We start from the raw sequence: 20070 nt of genomic DNA on the forward strand, positions 1-20070 counted from the left end.
CACCAGGAAACCCCTCTCTTGGAGCGGGACTGGAGAACCTGCATCTGATGTTGGGCCAAAGAGACAGATTAGGGATGCTGTTGGTGTACTGCCCATCCTGCTGCTCAACTGCCTCCTCGACCAAGCTGGCTGAGGTTGTCTTTGTAGGCTGATGAGAAGTCTATGTGTCTGGTTTTCCAGAAAGACAGAAATGAGAAGACGTTTAATGGGTTAACACTGTGCAGCAGCCCAAGGTCAGAGGCTGCAGCTGGCATGAAACAGAACATCTATAAAGCCTTGAAAGAGAAACTACAAGGTGTGGGGGTGTTGGGTGTTAGAAGAGTTAGGAAAGTATTTGTGTCTGTATCTGTGAGAGAAATCCTGTCAGTAAAGACTCTTAACAAGTAACGGTCTGTGTGTGGATATCTTTCGGCTGGTTCTATTCCTACTGGGCACAGGGCTGGCACACGCTAGCAATACGCCGCTGCAACAGGGGTTATGGGCCCAGCCTAGAGACCCAGCCTGCCCAGCCTAGCAACCCAGTCAGTCTGCCAGAGTGCTGCGGAAGAGTGCGTAATCGTGGAAGCCAGTCGGGCGAAGGAATAGTGTTTAGCATTGTTCAGAAGAAGTGGCTGCAGGCATGGCAGTTTCACTTTCAGCCGGGATGCCTTTGGAAAGGCTCACTGAACAAAACTATTCCAGTTGGCGATTAAGGATGCAAGCGTTCCTTACTAAGGAAAATTTATGGCAGGTAATTTGTGACCGACCCACTGGCGGATCCACAACCGGCTCCGTGGATTCGAATGGACGAGAAAGCGAAGGCGTTAATCATCTTGGCGGTTGATGATTCTCAATTGCTGTTTATACAAGATAAGCCGACGGCGAGGCTTATATGGACTGCATTAAACATAGTGCATGTGAGAAAGACAGCCAGCAGCAAAATTCACTTAGCACGAAGACTCTATCAGATAAAGCTGGCTGAGGACGGGACAATGTCTGCTCATTTGTTGGAAATAAAGAAGCTGTTTGCAGAGCTGCAAGAAAGGAATGTGGAACACACACAGTTGCAGCAAGTGTACATCATCCTCTCTTCACTGAATTCGTCTTGGGATCCGATCGTGAGCTCGCTGGAAGCTATGCCAGATGAGGGTCTGACAGTTGAGTACGTCTCGGGCAAACTGCTCCAGGAGTGGGACAGACGCAAGGAAGCCGATGGAAGAGAGAGAACTGAGAAAAGAGAATGCAGAAAGACAAACTCCAAAGACACAGAAGTAAGATCGTTTGGACTAAAAGACTGTTACTTCTGTGGTGCTACAACTCATCTACAAAGAGACTGTGAAGCGAAGCGAAAAGGACGAGGCAGGAAGCCGTCGTGTGTGCAGCTGGTGAGTGCTGACAACTGCAAGACTAAAAGCAAAGACAGAGACAGTACTGTATGGGTTGTAGACTCAGGCGCTACCCACAGTATGGTAAAGGACATAACTTTGTTCAAAACTACACTTCCCGAGAAAGAGGATGTTGTGCTTGCGGATGGCACGCACAGACAGGTATTGGGGAGGGGAACTGTAAAGTTAAGCAAATTGAACACCATAATGACTGATGTCTTGTTTGTACCAAGCTTAGAATGCAATATCATGTCTGTTAAGAAACTGAATGCAATGGGATATGTTGTCACGTTTAGACAAGGGACATGTGAGATAAAGAAAGGGGACAAACTCTGTATGAAGGGGTATCTTCGGAATTCACTGTTTTACATACAATTCAAACCCACAGGATGTGCTACTATGTGTGCAAACAAGAAGCCTCATGACCGATGTATTCATCTATGGCATAGAAAACTAGGTCACGCTAGTTTTGGTACGATCATGAAAATACCCAGTAATAGTGTGGATGTGACACTAAAAAAGTGTAACCAGTATGTGGAATGTGATGTATGTAATAGGCTGTATCATAGAGCAATTCAAATGACACCATATGAGAAACTCAATGGAAAGAAACCAAGACTGCAACATATTGTTAGATTTGGAGCAAAGTGCTGGGTGCACGTTCCCAAAGGAAAATGACATGAGAAGTTAGCTCCCAGAGCACAGAAAGGGAATGTACTGGGATTTCAAAATGCTTACTATCGTGTCTGGATACCAAATCAGAGAAGGGTGGTGCTAAGCAGGAGCATTAAAGTCCAGGAACAGGACTGGGATAACATTGAGTATGTGGAACTAGGCAATTCACATGAACATGATGCAACCACAGAACATGAACCAGAACAAGGGATAAAACAAGAGAAAGAGGAACAACCTCTTGCTAGTGAGGCTGAGACAGGCAAAGAGGAAATAGAGCCTCAGGTAACATTAAGACGCTCTGAAAGAGCGAATCTGGGTAAACCACCTGAAAGGTTTCAGATTGGCACAGTAACAAGCCGAGAAACAAACAGGTGCAAAGTAATGGATGATGGTGAAACACCGTACCTCGAATGTGTTAAACAATGTGTTAAATAAAGATTGCCATGACTGTAGAAACTAACTGTAATTGTGGAAAAGCAATGAAATGTATGTACTCATGTCTTTATGGAAAAGGTGGGGGCTGTAGGCTGATGAGAAGTCTATGTGTCTGGTTTTCCAGAAAGACAGAAATGAGAAGACGTTTAATGGGTTAACACTGTGCAGCAGCCCAAGGTCAGAGGCTGCAGCTGGCATGAAACAGAACATCTATAAAGCCTTGAAAGAGAAACTACAAGGTGTGGGGGTGTTGGGTGTTAGAAGAGTTAGGAAAGTATTTGTGTCTGCATCTGTGAGAGAAATCCTGTCAGTAAAGACTCTTAACAAGTAACGGTCTGTGTGTGGATATCTTTCGGCTGGTTCTATTCCTACTGGGCACAGGGCTGGCACACGCTAGCAATACGCCGCTGCAACAGTCTTGGGTGCAGTGTTGGAGGAACCCAGAATGGTGGTTTTGGATGACTTCAACATCCATACTGAGGCCGCCTCATGTCCAGCTCGGGAGTTCATGGTCTCCATGGTAACTACGGGCTTGTCTCAAATGGTCATTGGTCCAACACACAGAGCAGGGTATACCCTTGATCTAGTCTTCACTCCATGTGGGGAGGGTGGTGGTCTGGAAATTGGTGGGATGGCTATCACCCCATTGTCATAGCCAGACCACTTCCTAATGAAAAAAAATGCATTTTTCTGTTCCAGTTGAAAACTACACTTTTTGAGTGATTCAGAATGTGAAGTAGTTTTACGAAAGTCTTAATTAGTATATGTGTGCATCCACTGGAATATGCATCCCCAAAGCAATGAACTGTATATAAACTTCATTCTCATGTAGATTCATTTGACTGTGTAACTGACTTATGCTTGCTTGATCCAGCAAGCAGTATGTGCACTCTCAAGCAAAATGTGCACAGGATTATACTATTTGTATGTCCTTGGCCAGTCTGCATCTGTGTTGGAATTGCTTTTTAATATGTTCTTAGACTTTCTTTTTAAAAATGTTTTTAATCTTAGAAGATGTTTTGATAGCTTTTTTTAAATAACGTTTTCAAAGATGTTTTGTTTTAATGTGTTTTAAAGTTTGTTTTTATGATGTTTTAATGTTTTTAGTGCTTTTGTTTGCTCCCTGGGTTTCTGCTGGGAGGAAGGGCGGGATATAAATCAAATCATAATAATAAATAATAATAACAAAACAATAACAATAATTGATTGGTACAAAGATCAAAATCGTGTTAATTATAGTCAGAATTTTCCATATACTATACAAAATAATCCTTACAAAAACTAGTCTACCTTTATTTTGTTCTTGTAGATCCATTGTCCGCGATCCATGACTTTTAATACTCTTTTCCAGACATACTCCACTGCTTGAACTGTCTACAGGGTGTGCGAATGAAGTGTCTTCAGTGTCACTACCTAACACCCCACCCCCAAGGTTAAACAAACATGTTAAGACAAATGTAAATGTATTGGCCCTTAAGAATGCTTAATGTATTTAATCCTTGCTTCGTTTTCTCAAGGTCTGCTGCCAAATCAGTTAAGTTCCTTGGAACAACTAAAATACTTAACATAGGTATGTTATTGTTTGTTAATAGGATTCTTATCCTGCCTTTTATCCGCAAACAGCCCCAAAGCAGCTTACAAGATTAGCAAAACAATACAAAAATAGTATGTTTGCAAAACAGTAAAAGTGCAGAGAGTTTAAAAACAAGCAAAGACCAACCAGCAGATTAAAAACAGTAGCAAACATAATTAACAGGATCACAGATAACATTAAGGGTACCTCAAATATGGTCCTGGGCAAATATATCTATGGGGAGAGACTCATAATATGGGTACTACCATAGAAAAGGCCTTTTGGTTACCATCTGCCTAACCTTAAATTAAAGGTAAAGGTGTCCCCGCACTTATAGTGTGAGTCGTTTCCAACTCTTAGGGTGACGTCTTGCGATGTTTACTAGGCAGACCGTATATATGGGGTGGGATTGCCAGTTCTGCCCCCGGCCTTTTTTACCCCCCAGCATATGCGGTACTCATATTACCGGCCACCGATGGATGGAAGGCTGAGTGGACCTCTACCCCTTTTACCGGAGGTTCTACTTCCGTTGGAATCGAACTCCGGCCGTGAGCAGAATTCTACCCAATTCAGATTTGGTACCAAGTGTTTCCATTCATTTGCTTATTCCGTATAATTGTGTATAGCGATTTTCCGCAGCTATTTTTGAATTTTTTGAAATTTTAGCTGTATCTAAAATATCAATATTAAGAACAATAATTTTATCATTTCCTTTCAATGATTGATGTTTCCTTTCAAAATATTGATATTTTCCTTAATATCTATTATCTATTAATATCTATTAATATCAATATTTTTTGAGTGGGGAAAAGAACTGATTGTAGATAGTAGTAGACAAATAACAAATTTGAATTGATACCAGCATGTTAGGTTGACAGAATGCTTTCAAACTGGCATCGGCCAATGGGACCCATACTTAGTGTTAACGGATGGCCAGATTTATGTGGGAAAAGGTGCTTTCTAGATACCATGACCTCTTGCCATTTATGATTTAACAGCACTTTGAACTGAGCTAGGAAAGGGAGCTAGTGAAAATCATTTAACCCTGGAGTAATATGTTCACAGCAATCTGAAAAATTCCCAGCAGATTTATTAATTGGTCCATATGATACTACTAGTAGCCATATAGAAATGCCATAAGCTTTGCTGTTGCACTTCCAGTTGGACAACCAGGCAAGCTCATTGTTCAACTTTAAAACTCATTCCACCAAAATATGTTTCTGTGCCTACATGTAAATGGCTACTTTTGATTGAGACCGTGGAGTGCACAGGTTCATTACCCTGATATATATAGATATATGAAAATACAGCATTTATTTATTTTAAGGAGCTCATCTTAAAAACTGGATTTAGGGAATAGAATCACAGAACAGTAGAGTTGGAAGGGGCCTATAAGGCCATCAAGTCCAGCCGGTGCTCAATGCAGGAATCCAGATCAAAGCATTCATGACAGATGGCTGTCCAGCTGCCTCTTGAATGTCTCTAGTGTTGGAGAGCCCACTACCTTTCCAGGTAATTGGTTCCATTATCGTATGGCTCCAACAGTTCGGAAGTTTTTCCTGATGTTCAGTCGAAGGCTTCCTGCAACTTGAGCTGATTTTTCCGTGTCCTGCACTCTGGGACAATCGAGAAGAGATCCCGGCCCTCCTCTATGTGACAACCTTTCATGTACTCGAAGAGTGCTATCATATCGCCCCTCAGTCTTTTCTTCTCAGGGATAAACATACCCAGTTCTTCCAGTCTCTCCTCATAGGGCTTTGTTTCCAGTTCCCTGATCATCTTTGTTGTCCTCCTCTGAACCTGTTCCAGCTTACGTGCATCCTTCTTGAAGTGCGGAGACCAGAACTGGATGCAGTACTCAAGATGAGGCCTAACCAGTGCTGAATAGAGGGGAACTAATTCTTCACGCAATTTGGAAACTATACTTAAGTTAATACAGCTTAATATAGCATTTGCCTTTTTAGCAGCCACATCGCACTGTTGGCTCATATTCAGCTTGTGATCAATGACAATTCCAAGATCCTTCTCCCATGTCGTATTGCTGAGCCAAGTATCCCCTATCTTATAACTGTGCATTTGGTTTCTTTTTCCTAAGTGTAGAACTTTGCATTTATCCCTGTTGAATTTCATTCTGTTGTTTTCAGCCCAATGCTTCAGCCTATCAAGGCCCCTTTGAATTTTGTTTCTGTCTTCCACAGTATTAGCTGTGCCCCCCAATTTTGTATCATCTGCAGATTTGATAAGCATGCTCTGTACCTCATCCAAGTCATCAATAAAAATGATGAAGAGCACTGGGCCCAGGACCGAGCCCTGTGGTACCCCACTCATTACTTCCGCCCAGTTTGAGAAGGAACCATTGATAAGCACTCTTTGAGTACGATTCTGGAGCCAACTATGGATCCATCTGATAGTTGTTCCACCCGGCCCACATTTAGCTAGCTTGCTAATAGAATATCATGGGGCACTTTGTCAAAAGCTTTGCTGAAGTTGAGATATATTACAGCATTCCCACAGTCTACAAGGGAGGTTACCCGATCAAAAAATGAGATAAGATTAGTTTCGCAGGATTTGTTCTTCATAAATTCGTGTTGGCTCCTAGTAATCACTGCATTATTTTCAAGGTGCTTACAGACTGACCGCTTTATAATTTGCTCCAGAGTTTTTCCAGGGATTGATGTTAGGCTGACTGGTCTGTAGTTCTCTGGTTCCTCCTTCTTGCCCTTTTTGAAGATGGGGCAACATTAGCTCTCCTCCAGTCATCCGGCACTTCACTAGTCCTCCATGATTTCGCAAAGATAATAGACAGCAGTTCTGAGAGTTCCTCAGCCAGATCCTTCAATACTCTAGGATGCAGTTTATTGGGCCCTGCCGATTTGAACTTGTTCAAAGTGATTAGGTATTCCCTGACAATTTGTCTATCAATCTCAAGCCCCAATCCTGCCCCTTCCACTTCATGTTTCCCAGGAGGGTCATAGACCCTTTTTTGGGAGAACACTGAGCCAAAGTAGGAATTGAGCACTTCTGCCTTTTCTTTGTCTGTTGTCACTTCGCCATCCTCATTGAGTAGCTGTGCCACCATTTCTTTTTTCTGTCTTTTACTATGGACATACCTGAAGAAAGCTTTTTTATCGCTTTTAGCATCTCTCGCTAACCTCAGCTCATTCTCAGCTTTAGCCTTCCTGATGCCATCCCTGCAATTCTGTGATACCCACCTGTAATCTTCCTTTGTGGCCTGGCCTTCTTTCCACTTCCTGTATGTGTCCTTTGGTTTTCAGGTCATCTCCAAGCTTTTTGTGAAGCCACATTGGCTTTTTCTGCTGTTTTATCTCTTTTTTCCTTGTTGGAATTGCTTGGCATTGTGTTTTTAGAATTTTCTTTTTTAGAAACTCCCATCCATCTTGGACTCCTTTCTCATTAGGGTGGCTTGCCATGGAACCATACTTACAATTGTTCTGAGTTTATTAAAATCAGCTTTCCTGAAGTCCAGGGTGCGCGTATGGCTACTCTCAGCTTTTGCTTCTGTTAAAATAAAGAATTCAAGTATAGTGTGGTCACTTTCCCCCAGAGTTCCTGTAACTGCCACTTCATCCACCAAATCATCTCTGTTGGTTAGAATCAAGTCCAGGATAGCTGATCCTCTGGTTGCTTCCTCCACTTTCTGTAGGAGAAAGTTATCTCCAACATAAGTCAGAAATTTTTTGGAGGGGCCATGTCTGGCAGAATTTGTCTCCCAACAGATATTGGGATAATTGAAGTCCCCTATTACTACTACAACATCCCTCCTTGAAATATTGGCAATTTGCTTTTCAAAAGTTATAAAGATGTGCAACATGTTTAAAGAAAAATTTCAAGAAGTAACTAAGTACTAAGCCAGCCTTTCCCAACCAGTGTGCCTCCAGATGTTGTTGGACTACAATTCCCATCTTTCCTGATCATTGGCAATGCTGGCTGAGGCTGATGGGAGTTGTGGTCCAACAACATCTGGAGGCACACTGGTTGGGAAAGGCTGAACTAAGCAATTGAAAAGTGTTGCTAGAACTCTTGGTGGTGAGTACGGATGTTAAGAAGGCTTTTTCTGTTCCGCCCTGTATGTATGCAGCACAATTTCATCTTCCACCTACCACCTAAAACCATGTTATTTGTTTCCCTGTCTACTATTCCAAATAGTAATATAATTTACGTAATTAATGATGTAAGCTCTGGCTCTCCTACAACCTGGAACAGACACCTTGGACAAAGCGGGAATTGCAGTGGGCCTCCCAGCCGATCAGGCTAGCATCCATGGTTATTACAGTCCTGTCCAGTTCTCTGAATGGAGTTTTCTTGCTGAGATTCCTAATTGTAGCCCACAATCAGAAGGAAGAATATAGTGAGGCATCCAGGCAGATTTCCCAATGGTTGGAGTTGGCAATGTCCAACTGAAATGGCAATAAGACCCACTGGAGTAGACAAGTATGATGCTGAGCCCACGGTACAATGTGAATGATGGATATGAACATCCCCAGTGCCTTTGCTAGCAACATCACGTCTGCCCTCGAGCAACAAATCTGGAGTTGAACCATATCTCTGATGGTTGCGATGCACGCTGGAGAGAGGAAGACCATGGCTTGCACCATGTCCAAAATTGCTCCCAAGTGCTGCAGACATTGAGTCGGGTCTAGCTGGCTCTTGTCGATGTTGACCAACCAACCATAGGCCCTCAGGGCTTTGAGAGTGTGATGAACCAGAGTGTGGGCCTGGTCCCTGGAGCCTGCCTGGAGCAGCAGATCATCTAGATAGGGATAAATATGGACCCCCTGGAGGCAGAGGTGAGCCACCAGGGTGCCCATTACTTTGGTAAATGCTCTCGGGGCCGACAAGAGTCTGAACGGCATGGCCCGGTATTGAAAATGCTGCTGGCCAAATGCGAACCTCAGGAACCGTCTGTGGGTGGGACAGATTGGGATGTGGAGGTATGCCTCCTTTAGGTTGATGGGGGCCAGAAAGTCCCCCTCCTGCAGAGCTTCTATAATAGACGTGAGGGACTGCATTTTGAACCGTCGATACTTCACAAAGCGGTTGACACACTTTAGGTCTAAGACCACCCTCCATGACAGATCTCTCTTGGAAACCGCAAACAAATGGAGTAATCCCCCCCAGCGCTCTGCTGACGGTACTGGTTCTATTGCAGCTATGTCGAGTAGAAAATGTTATTTTTTAAAAAAAATGTTAGTCTCCTATATTCCTATCTATCCCCCTGTAAGAAAGGCTAACCACTGCTATATTGGGGGGGGGGGATAAATAGCTTTAACAGCCCAAGTAAGAAGAGCAAGAAACAGTAAGGCAGGAAAAATGGTGGTCATGCCAAAGGCGGGAACAAAACCCAACACAATGGCGGCTGTCAACCGCTGCAAGTCCCAGCCAGCCTAGGTGCAGCAGCCTGCCTTAAAACCTAGGTGGAAAGAGAGCGGGAGCCACCTTAAAATGGGGAACATTGCCAGGAACCACCCCTGAACTGAAACCACGAACACTGGATGCATTGCATTAACAGCCCCCCCAGTCGACCGGAGCTGCAGCTGCAAGCACCAGTATGGTCCTTTGGGCCGCAGTTGCGAGCCCCGAGACAGAAGAGCAAAGGCAAAGCCTCCCCCCCAGTCTCTGGTAATGTCCTTTGGGCCGCACTTGCAAGCCCCAAGACAGGAGAACAAGGGTAAAAGGAGTCGCCTCCATGAACTCCTGACGTCCGCTACACAAGCGCTGCCACGTGCAGCTCCCAAAATATACGGAGTTGGCAAAAAGCCGCCTCCGCAAGCTCCCAGCAGCCGAGATAGCAGGCACTGCTGCCCCCTCAACTGCTGGACCCACCTCCTCAAGACCCGACAATCAAGGAGAGTGAGGGAGAATACACAACCCCCTAAAATTACGGAGGGAAAAAACCAAGGAGCAGAAAACAAAAATGGAGGGGGGGAATACCAACCCCTTGCCAGCACCTGAAACTGACAAGGGGAAAGAAAACTAAAATCCCTAGCAAAGGATTAGTGAAGAGAGGTAGGGAATCAAGGGAGGGAGAAGAACAAGGTAGAAAGGGGGGAAAACTGAAGGACCCCCAGTCCCCCAACCACAAAATGACTCTTTTGCCCCTTTTTTTCCTCACACACACTTATCACCACACAAAAGATCTTGCTAATTGTAGATACCACTGCCTTGGACGAAGGCAAGAATGAACTGGAGTGGGAGGGGCACGGATGACCCAGGTCTTGACTTCAGTACATTCTTGCCTTCAGATGCTAGATTGTGCTAGAACCCACGTGATGGCATGCTACCTGGGGGAAACCATGTTATTTGTTTCCCTGTCCACTATTGCAAAATTACATAATTTACATAATTATGTAAGTTACATTGTCATTATTTTATTCTATCTCATTCATTTAATTGCAAAGAAAATAAAATACAAATAGGGAAACAAATTTAATCAATTAAGTATCATTTGCAGAGTGAAAGCAACAAGTGATTTCTGTTGTGGACATGGGATGAATAAGCAAACACCAGCAATTTCCACTCCTACTATTTTCTTTGAAATTTTCTGTAATGGTGGGAGACATGAACTTTGCGCTTGCTCAGGTCACTTTCTTCTATTCTGATTTCATATGTTTCAGGTTTGAGCCTTACCAGGGAAAACAGATGGACTAGTCACAGGCACACATTAAAGCTTTAATTGGGTTACATCCAATGATGTCTACCTGTTTGTACAATGGGAATCTCCTTGTGGAAGGATTTCCAGATTCTCTTCTCTCCCCACTCCAGCCCCTCCACGTGTCCCCAAAATCTGTTTTTAAGGCTCTCCCAACCCTCTAGATCAGCAGGCTGCAGGGGGGAGGAGGAGAAGGGGAAGCCCTGTTGTGCAAGCAGATGCCCACTCTCACATTTGATCACATTCATTGAATTTAACTGACATATTATTGTAATGATTACTACTGATAGACAGTACTACATTCTTAAATTCTAAATTGTGTCAGCTGTCAATAAGTACCTGATAAATCTAAATCCACTGCTTTTCCTTCTAAGAAGATAGAGTATCTTTCACAGTCTGACTTTCCTCTGGTTGTTTTTCTGTGCTCCATTTTTTTATTTCTATACAGAAAACAGAGGAGGGAGATTTAATTATATGTCACCAAGTAGCACAGAGGAGCTTTACAGTGCAATCCTATAATGCCCATTCAAAATTAAATCCTACTGAATTCAATGGAATCTACTCCCACACAAATGGGGTTAGGATTGCAGCCTATGAGATATACTGGGGATGTTTGTCTCATTAGTTCATGGTAAGAATGTTCATTTGGTTTATATTTAGAGTTTAGATACAGCAGTGGGTATACTAACCTACTGGAAGAGCAGGAACAAACTTGTTTACATGATAACTGTATTTTCAATCTAGGATGTATAATATTATGATCCTTTTCAGAATTTCCCAACTCCTCAAGAAAATCTGAAGAACAAGCTAAGCTTTCTATGAAAAAATGTCACGAGAAAAAAGGAATTAGTAGAGGATGTTTATTAGAATTATTTTACTTGTCAATTAAAACTATATGTACGTTATACTGATTTATCTTTCTGTACCTTGTTCTTTCAATACAGTCATGTTGGATTCTTGATTGCTTGTATTGTATGGATTTCTTGGAGGTGGAGATCTCATTTCCCAATAGCTTAAATTACCGATGGGGGAAAAAAATAAGATACGGGCATGATATATGTCAAAGAAAGGATCAGCACTGTGTAAAGAACAATAATCTTCCCCTTGTTTCCATTAATTTTACAATTAGCTGTTGAAGCATTTCTTTGCCATCATGAGGATTAGAGCTCTCCTTGTGAAAGCTAGGATTATTGAATCAAGTTTTTCCACCTAAATTTAAGTTATCTAGAGGTCAACTCCTCTTACAAAATGCCCTTACAAAACTACAGTAGGGCCTCGCTTTACGGCGCTTTGCTTTACAGAGCTTCGCTAATGCGGCGGTCTCAATTAGACGCAATTAGACTAAAGCCCCACTCATACGGCGCTTGTTCCGCTTTTACGGCAGTTTATGGGCATCGCGTGCCATTCTATTCAATGAGTTCCGCTTTTCGGTTCGGTTGGCTTCCTCGCTATCATCCTTTCGCGCCCAGGTGAAGACTGTTTTATTTAGGCAGGCTTTTAACTGAAAATGTTATAGTTTTAATCTATTTTGATTTAATCTATTTTTAATTGTTTTTAACATGTATATTGGTTGTTCTGATTGTTTATTGTTTTAATTGTGAGCCACCCTGAGTTCCTCGGAAGAAGGGCGGGGTATAAGTATTTTAAATAATAATAAAATAATAATAATTTTCAACGGTTTTCGCTTTTCAGCGGGGGTCCAGAACGTAACCCGCCGTATGTCAGGAGGATGAGCTGGGCTCCTGGGGGGTTGTCAGAAGAGGATTCAAATGGCTGGCAGAGGGAGGAGGGAGGAACTCACCCTCTGTGGAGCGAAGCCGAAACAGAGGACATGCCAGAGATAGGGTCGCCTAGCAACGGGGAGCCTGAGAGCCTTGAAGTTTTAGAATCCCCCCCAGACATTCCCGGGCCCTCCCTTCTCCGCAGCTCAGAGCAAGAGGGAGGGCTGATCACAGCAGAAAGGCGGAGAGATGGTTTACCCTCAGCTCCTCCTTTATCACCCATAGGGGAATTGGACACTTCAGAAGAGGAGGAGGTGATGCCTCCCCCCTCACCACGCACACGCAGACGGTTGAAAAGACAGGAGAGAAGGGGGGGAAGGCGGGCAGTACCTGAGGGGGAGTTAAGGAGGAGCGAAAGGTTGCGCGCCCGTTTAGCCCCTTCTTAAAGAACAGGCGGGAAGCAGCCCCTTGCTCTGTCAACTTTCTCCCAATGTCGCAGGACCTGTATCCCTGTATTGCTTCATGAGAAAGCGCAGTCTTTGTTGGACATTACTCTAATAAAACACGAATTAACTACAACCTCTGGTCTGGTTCCTGAGTCGCATCCTGGGCCTGACACCGTGTGAGTGGGGCCCTACTGTATTAATCATTCACAGTTCTCAAAGTTACAAAGAAAAGTGAACTACACAAAAGCAATGCCATAATTTAATAAACCTGGATCATATATAGCTTTATAAACCATAATTTAATAGCCTTCTACTATGTCCTCCCTTACTTGTCTCTCTTTACTAACCCCTTTCCTTGTGGCAAAAGTGCTATTTTGTTTTGATAAGTTACAGCTGGTGTGTATTTTCTTTTTAAAATTTCTTTTTGTTAAATCCTTTTTCAGAAAGGTATCTGGTCAGAGATAGAATTAGTTTGGCTTGTTTGATCCCTGTCTAAAACCCAGTGCATCCCTGTCCAAAAGCCAGGTTGGATGTGCTATGTTACCTGTATCAGATGTACTGATCTGTATGGATGGATTTCTGACTACGAGTTTGCTATATCTTATGAGTAATTTGCACTGTAGTTTCTAGCTGTTCCCCTAAGTCTTACTTGCAGATTGCTCTAGCTAGCATAACAGATTGCATACCAGGTGCTTTAAGAAAGATCATAGATAAATGCTAAGTTCTGCAAAATTCAATTGCTCCATGTAGGGAATAATTGCAATTGGAATTTCATGGAGCAGGATTATAGCCATAATGTATTGCCAGGCATGTTTCAGATAATGAGCATTGGCATCTAGCAACTGCTAAGACCTGAGTAGTTTTGATTTGATGTGGTTGAGATTGTGCCACCAGCCCCAAACTGGCATGTTTCAGAAGGGCCTTTTCATTTTAACAAGTTGTCCTTAGGCAAGTGGACTCTTAAGATTATTCCCAGCACATAGATAAAGCTACATCTAAGGGTTTTTTTTTACAAAAAAAATATATAGAAGGCAAATAGTGATGTTCAAAATGTTGGCATAGGCAAATGTTGCATGGTCACTTTAAGGGATATTTGGGGAATATCCCATGTACCTGTTTTACCATGATGTAACTTCCTAATGGGTGGGGTTACCTGACTTCCTCCTCCTTTGACCTGGGGGATTTTTGAATATTCTCCTTTGCTGATCTTCCTACCTTTGAGAGAGGCTGCATGGCATGATGCTCTCTCTAAGAGCATCAATACAAAACACCAAGATGGACTGAGACTTCTATATTTTTCTTTCTTCTAAGCTACAGCCTATCTTCTTCTGAACATGTGAAGAGGTTGTGAGTAAACATTCTCTTCTTTTACCTAAAGGATTGTGCCTGTTGTTGTTTAAACCCAGGGAAGGTGGGCTGGTTTATATTCTCATTCTGCTGCTTGTATTTTTACAACTCTGCTAAGAAATAGGACCAACCAAATTAGTTCCTATTTCTGTGTGTATTTTTTATAATACCGAACACAAAAGTATGTATTATTTTTCTTTGACAAGAGATGGTTGTCATGTTGAATAAGTCTTGTTTAGTTTTAAGGGAGAAAGGCCCAAGGGAAGGGGACAAAGAAGGAAGGAGAGTGGTTAGAAAAAAAGACAAAATGCAAAATGGGCAGTGGCAAAGGAGCTCTCTGATACTCTGTTGCTCAAGGGCACACAACCTGGTGCTGGCCTTGTTGCTAATCATGACAGGCCAAAATTGCAACAGTGAGTAAAGTCAAAGGCTAAAAGAGTTTGTTGGACCCTGCATCAAGCCATATGTCATATATTTTGGAACCGTTGAGGTTAACAACTTACCCATCTATGTTTTCTTGATCACTGTAATTCTGATCTGCTGTAAGTGGTCTGTGGAATTGCAGCTCTCCAGCCTTTTTAATAGGTGAAAAGAAGCAGTGCTGTATTACAAAACACAACACACATTTACAAAGAACTCCATGATTTACATGATTTGTCAACACCTGTTGAAGGAGTGAATAGCAAGCCCAGCATATTTATTTGAATGACAGCACTTGAACTGCTTAATGTTAGCCTAGTGATCTGTAATTTATTTGAACACCCACCTTTGTTTTAGCAAGCTAATAAACAATAAATTAAGAATCAAACTCACTTACATGAGTAGATTGCTGGCTTGCTAGCAGACCTGATCTTTCCAGAGAATCTGCTATTTTATCATGGGATGTTTTAGTTTGCAGCTCTATCTGGCTAAGGAGAAAGCAAAATTCTAGTTTATTAGATGTATCTTTAATAAAATCTCATTGATAATTTTCCATTAAAAAAGCATTAAGAACAGGTTAGAATGGATGTTGCTTTATAATTGGCCTTTAACCATAATCCTAGGCACATATACATGGAAATGTTCAACTGAAATCAGTGGGACTTGTCTACATAACAGTCACATGCTGAAGAACTGTACAACCAAGACCAAGGGAGCTTGAACTTGTGCTTCTCAAAAAGAGCCCCCATTGCCACATGTTAAACCACTTTGGAAAACAAGGTTTCATACAAAACAATTTGTAATATGATATGGAGCTGTTTGTTTTACATAGCATATACATAAACACTTGGCCATACTCAAAGTTGCTCTCTGGACCCTAGTCAAAACATTTAGATTTGGGTCAGGTTGTCTTTAAGATGCAAATGGCCAAAGCCATGGGCTCATCTCCCTCTTCACACAGAACTTCACTTGCAGTTTACAGTTTAATGCTCAGTAGGTTTTGCCAAGCTATGGCGACTCTCCCCTTCTACTCCAGAACCAAAAAAACCACTTTCCAAATATGGGTTGGAGAGCAAGCACTAACCATAGCTTGCCCATACATGAGAAGAATCATGCAAGCTAGTGTCATATTTTGTGCCTGCTAAACCATGGTTTGGGGGATCAGTTAAACTGCACAAATGACTAAAACATTCTGCCACTTTTATTACCATCTTCAGTGAATAAGACTTACTCCTGATGGAAGGGATGGCATCTTCTACCTTGGCTAGGTTGTTGATACATCCTCTGTGAAATCACCTCCGTAGGATGACTTCTGTTCTCTCCATACTTTTTATTCTCAACAATATTCATTCCGCAAGCAATCTTTTGTGAAGCCTCACTAATGCTTGAAATCATTGGACTCTGTATGAAAGGACCACATGGGGAACAGATAAAGCATAGAATATGATTTACTAAAGTACTTATTAAATTCACAGCAATTAAATGATGTTGGACAGTATTGCATTTTTTTCTCTATATAATAATGTGGTTGAAGGTTGTAAATTCCTAATTTCCTTTGCAAAACCATCTTTGCATGCTGGCCAAAATATCTGAATCAGTGAGAAATATTGTAATTCTTACTCTTGTTATTTTAGTCTGTAATTTGAAGTGATTAGAAGGAATTCACATACTAAGTTTCACTGTCTACTAAACATCTGAAACCCAAGCTTAATTCTCCTCCTCATCTGGATTGAAAAGTCTTCTGAATTTTTATCTTTTCTCTCCAACTGCAGTGTAACATACAGGCTCATAGCCAGAAATGATGTCAGAGGAAGCCTAAGCACACCCTGGGGAGCCATTATAAGTCAAATCAAAATAGCTGAACCAATACAAAAGCACTGAAGCATTAACATATCAATACAATTCAGTGTGAAATGTCTTTGTACGTCATCCCAAGGAGCACAATTTGAGATACCCCTATGCGGAGAAAGTCTAAAGGCCTGCTGTTAATTCAAAGGTAAACTGCATGAGCTGTGGTGGTGGGGACATGACAAGAAGATCTAATGGTTGTATTCAACATAGCACTAAGGGCTCATCCAAATGGAGAGGAATAATCCATGTTTTCCATATTCGGTTTGTCATCTGGCCTGTTTGCTTGCCGTACATTCTTTTCGCTCTTTCCCAGCCCCGCCTGTAAAACAACCCCCTATCAGCCAATTGGTCCGCAAAATATGTTTGCTCCTCTCCCCCTTTGCAACGAAGCACAATAACGCGCATGCGCTTGAACGTAAGAGCACAAAAGTTTGAATTTCCTTGCCGCTGGCCACTCTGGAGCAGGGTTGGTGGGTGTGTGTGTGTCTCCAGGTGCTTATATGCCAATAATTCCTGTATTTTTGTTTGCGATATTACGCAAAAACGTATGTATGTGTTTTTGCCTTTATGCATAGTAAACATTCTGGAGATACACGGCTGGCAATTCTACTTATTTCTCCAGAACTGCATGTCATGTCTAGAAAGGAAGCAGGCAGCGCTGTGGTTGGATCCCCATCCAGTACCCCATCACTTCTGATTGTAAATGCTCCTTCTAGGGACAGGGGAAGAGAGGGGGGCGAGGGAGCCACTCACTGTGATTCAGCCCCCTCGCGCAGCAAATGGCGAAAATGGCAGAAGAGAGCCTCCCCCCTCTCCTCTGTGTCTGAGCGAACCCCACCTGGAGCATTGTTTGGAGGCAGCGGCAGCCAGCCAGCAGGTCGGCGGTGAAATTGACAAGATCATGGAGGAGCCTATGGAGGAAGGGGAGGCCTCCGTGGGTCAGTGTTTGAGGGGCACAGGGGGTGCCAAGGACAACGGGGGAAGCCACCCAAGGCAAGGGGGTGCCAAAGGGGAGCCACTCATGAAAGCAGGGTGCTCCGAAGGGCAAAAAAGGCTGCCAAACCCCCCGTTTGCGGCTGCTACCCGCACTGAGTCGGTCCAGGGAGAGACAGAGAAGGGGGAGGCCCCCTTCCCAAACCTCCCCAAAGTGACCTGCTGGGGGTTGCCCTTGGAGAGGTGGCAGGAGGGAAAGGGGAGCCCTGCGGGGCACGAGGGGCAGCCTGTCACCCCGTCTCCTCAAGCCGTTGGCAGCATGTCAGTTTCAGAAGGTCTGCGAGGGAGGGAGCCCCTTTGCAATGAAGTGTAATTACACCCCTGGGTCATGCTGAATTTGTGATATTTCACAAAACCGACTGTATGCTTTTCTACTTTATGCATACTAATGTTTCTGGAGATACACATGGCTGGCAATTCCACTTATTTCTCCAGAAACGCAGGTAACGACGTGTCATGTCTAGGAGCTTGTCTAGAGTGCAGTGCTCGGCGGCAGCTCCCAGCTTCTCCACATTCTCTCTCTTGCTCTGCCTGCCTCTCTCCGCTTAGGTGGCAGAGGCTTCCCAGCAGCTTCCCAACCACTTTGGGCAAAACTTGATGCTCCGTTGCCTTCACCCACCCCTCCTTCTCCCTTTCCTTTCCGTGGCCCTTTGCAAAGCGCCAGGCTCTCCTTTTCTCCCCTGTGTGTGTGCCTGTGCGTGTCTTTCTGTCCCCGAGTGAGGCGGAAAGAGCGAAGCGAGCTCCCTGCACCAACCAGCCACACTTGAGTAAGAGCAGCCAGGAAAAGGGGGGCTTTACACACAACCACAATTGCAGTTCTCACCCAGAGCAGCCGCCCACCTTGCAGGCTGGCTAAAAATAAACTGCTGTTTCTGTTTCTGCGCAACTGCAGATTTTTGCATCTGCACAGTAGAAGTTGCAACACCACACCATTGCTCTGATTGGTTCCGTTTTCCTGGCTTTCCACGGACATTTGCGCACATGCACAAAAGTGGAAATGCGTGATTGGCTGAGAATGAGGGAAGGGGTATGGGGAAATGCCCAAGAACCGCCCATCACACGCTCATCGCTGTTAAGTCCGCGGTATTCCATCCGAGTGCCTGAAGGCACAGCAGATGATTCCTGATTTAAAAAAGAAAATCACATTTTTTTGTGGTAATGCAACAGCCGATTTAACCGCGCGAAAATGCACAAAAGCACGCGACGTCATATGGACGACCGAAAAATAATGAATACACAAAGCGATCATGTCACACATCATACGGTCATCTGGATGAGCCCTATGTCACTGGTCCTGTCAGATTTCTCCTTGTGCAACAGAACATGTTTTTGCCCTGCTTACCACCTGAATCTGATCTGGGAATTCCCCTAATCCTCTAGAGCAGATTTGGGGGTGGCACTGGGGTGTGTAGGGGAAGGAGGGGAGAATGTCCCATTGCACTAGCACAAATCCTTACATTAGCACAATTTAGTTGAATATCACTCTAAAACTTAGTGGGTGTGTGAGATTAAACTCCTCCCTAATATTGCCTCTGATTATCCCAGTGCCTTTGAACTCATTGCTCAAAATATTAGAAGCCCTTCAGGCTATTTTTATGCAATTTATTTACCAAACATTAGGAAAAGAACAACAATCAATACAGAAAGGAATTCCCTTACAAAGTAAATCAGTTTAGATTGCAATCCTATATCCATTTACTGGGGAGTAAGCTCTATTGAATTCAGCGAGACAACTTTGAGTAGATATATGTGTAGGATTGCACTGTTAAGCTTATAACTAAGTTGCCAAGAAAACTACAAAGCCCTGCTGCAGCAATCATATTAACCTAACGTATCTCTCTACAACAATCTGTGAGTGGCTGGCAGCTTCAAATGAATGCTGTTTGTTTAAATAAGCAAAATAAAACAGTATGTTGTTTGGTGACCCTTTAGAATCTAAAGTGTTGTTGAATGGAGTTGCTGTGTCAATTTCTCGGATAGTTCAATGTGACATAGGTTCATAGACAGAGACACTTCTTATTGAGTATTCGTAGAATACAGCCTGCACATTTCGCCTTCACAAGAAAAAGTGTTAGAAACTTCCTTTTTAAACAATGAACAAAACCTAACATTCAGAGAAAGGGCTGGAGTATATGAGGCACCAAAAGCCAGTGTGGTGTAGTGGTTAGAGTTTTGGGCTATGACCTGAGAGCCAAAGGTTTGAATCCCCACAGCGCCATGAAGCTCAGTGGGTGACCTTGGGCCAGTCACTGCCTCTCAGCCTCAGAGGAAGGCAATGGTAAATCCCCTCTGAATACCGCTTACCATGAAAAGCCTATTCATAGGGTTGCCATAAGTCGGGATCAACTTGAAGGCAGGCCATTTCCATTTTTCATATGAGGCACCAAGACAATATTGCTATATTTTGTACTATATGCTATATCAGGATCACCAACCTTTTTGTACCAGAGGGTACATTTAAAATTTTAAGAGAGTGTTGGGGGCACCAGTCACAAAATGGCTGCCATGGCGGTGTGGCATAACACAAAATTATAAAATAGTCACGGTGAAGCTTTTCCCATAATTGTATTTCCAT

The 20070-nt window shown here is 43.2% G+C and overlaps 1 protein-coding gene across 1 annotated transcript in view; it reads right to left on the minus strand.

The window, feature by feature from the left end:
• AKNAD1 (AKNA domain containing 1) overlaps window positions 1-20070 on the minus strand; it is a 32973-nt gene that overhangs the window by 3139 nt on the left and 9764 nt on the right. The window contains exons 8-14 of the mRNA XM_061630562.1: window positions 15883-16052; window positions 15049-15139; window positions 14735-14832; window positions 11644-11729; window positions 11407-11533; window positions 11057-11157; window positions 3765-3848 (exon numbers count right to left, since the gene is read on the minus strand). Coding sequence (XP_061486546.1) covers window positions 3765-3848; window positions 11057-11157; window positions 11407-11533; window positions 11644-11729; window positions 14735-14832; window positions 15049-15139; window positions 15883-16052 — 757 coding nt within the window. The remainder of the gene's footprint in view (window positions 1-3764; window positions 3849-11056; window positions 11158-11406; window positions 11534-11643; window positions 11730-14734; window positions 14833-15048; window positions 15140-15882; window positions 16053-20070) is intronic.

This window comes from Rhineura floridana, chromosome 6 (genome assembly GCF_030035675.1).
Source record: "Rhineura floridana isolate rRhiFlo1 chromosome 6, rRhiFlo1.hap2, whole genome shotgun sequence".
NCBI lineage: Eukaryota > Metazoa > Chordata > Lepidosauria > Squamata > Rhineuridae > Rhineura > Rhineura floridana.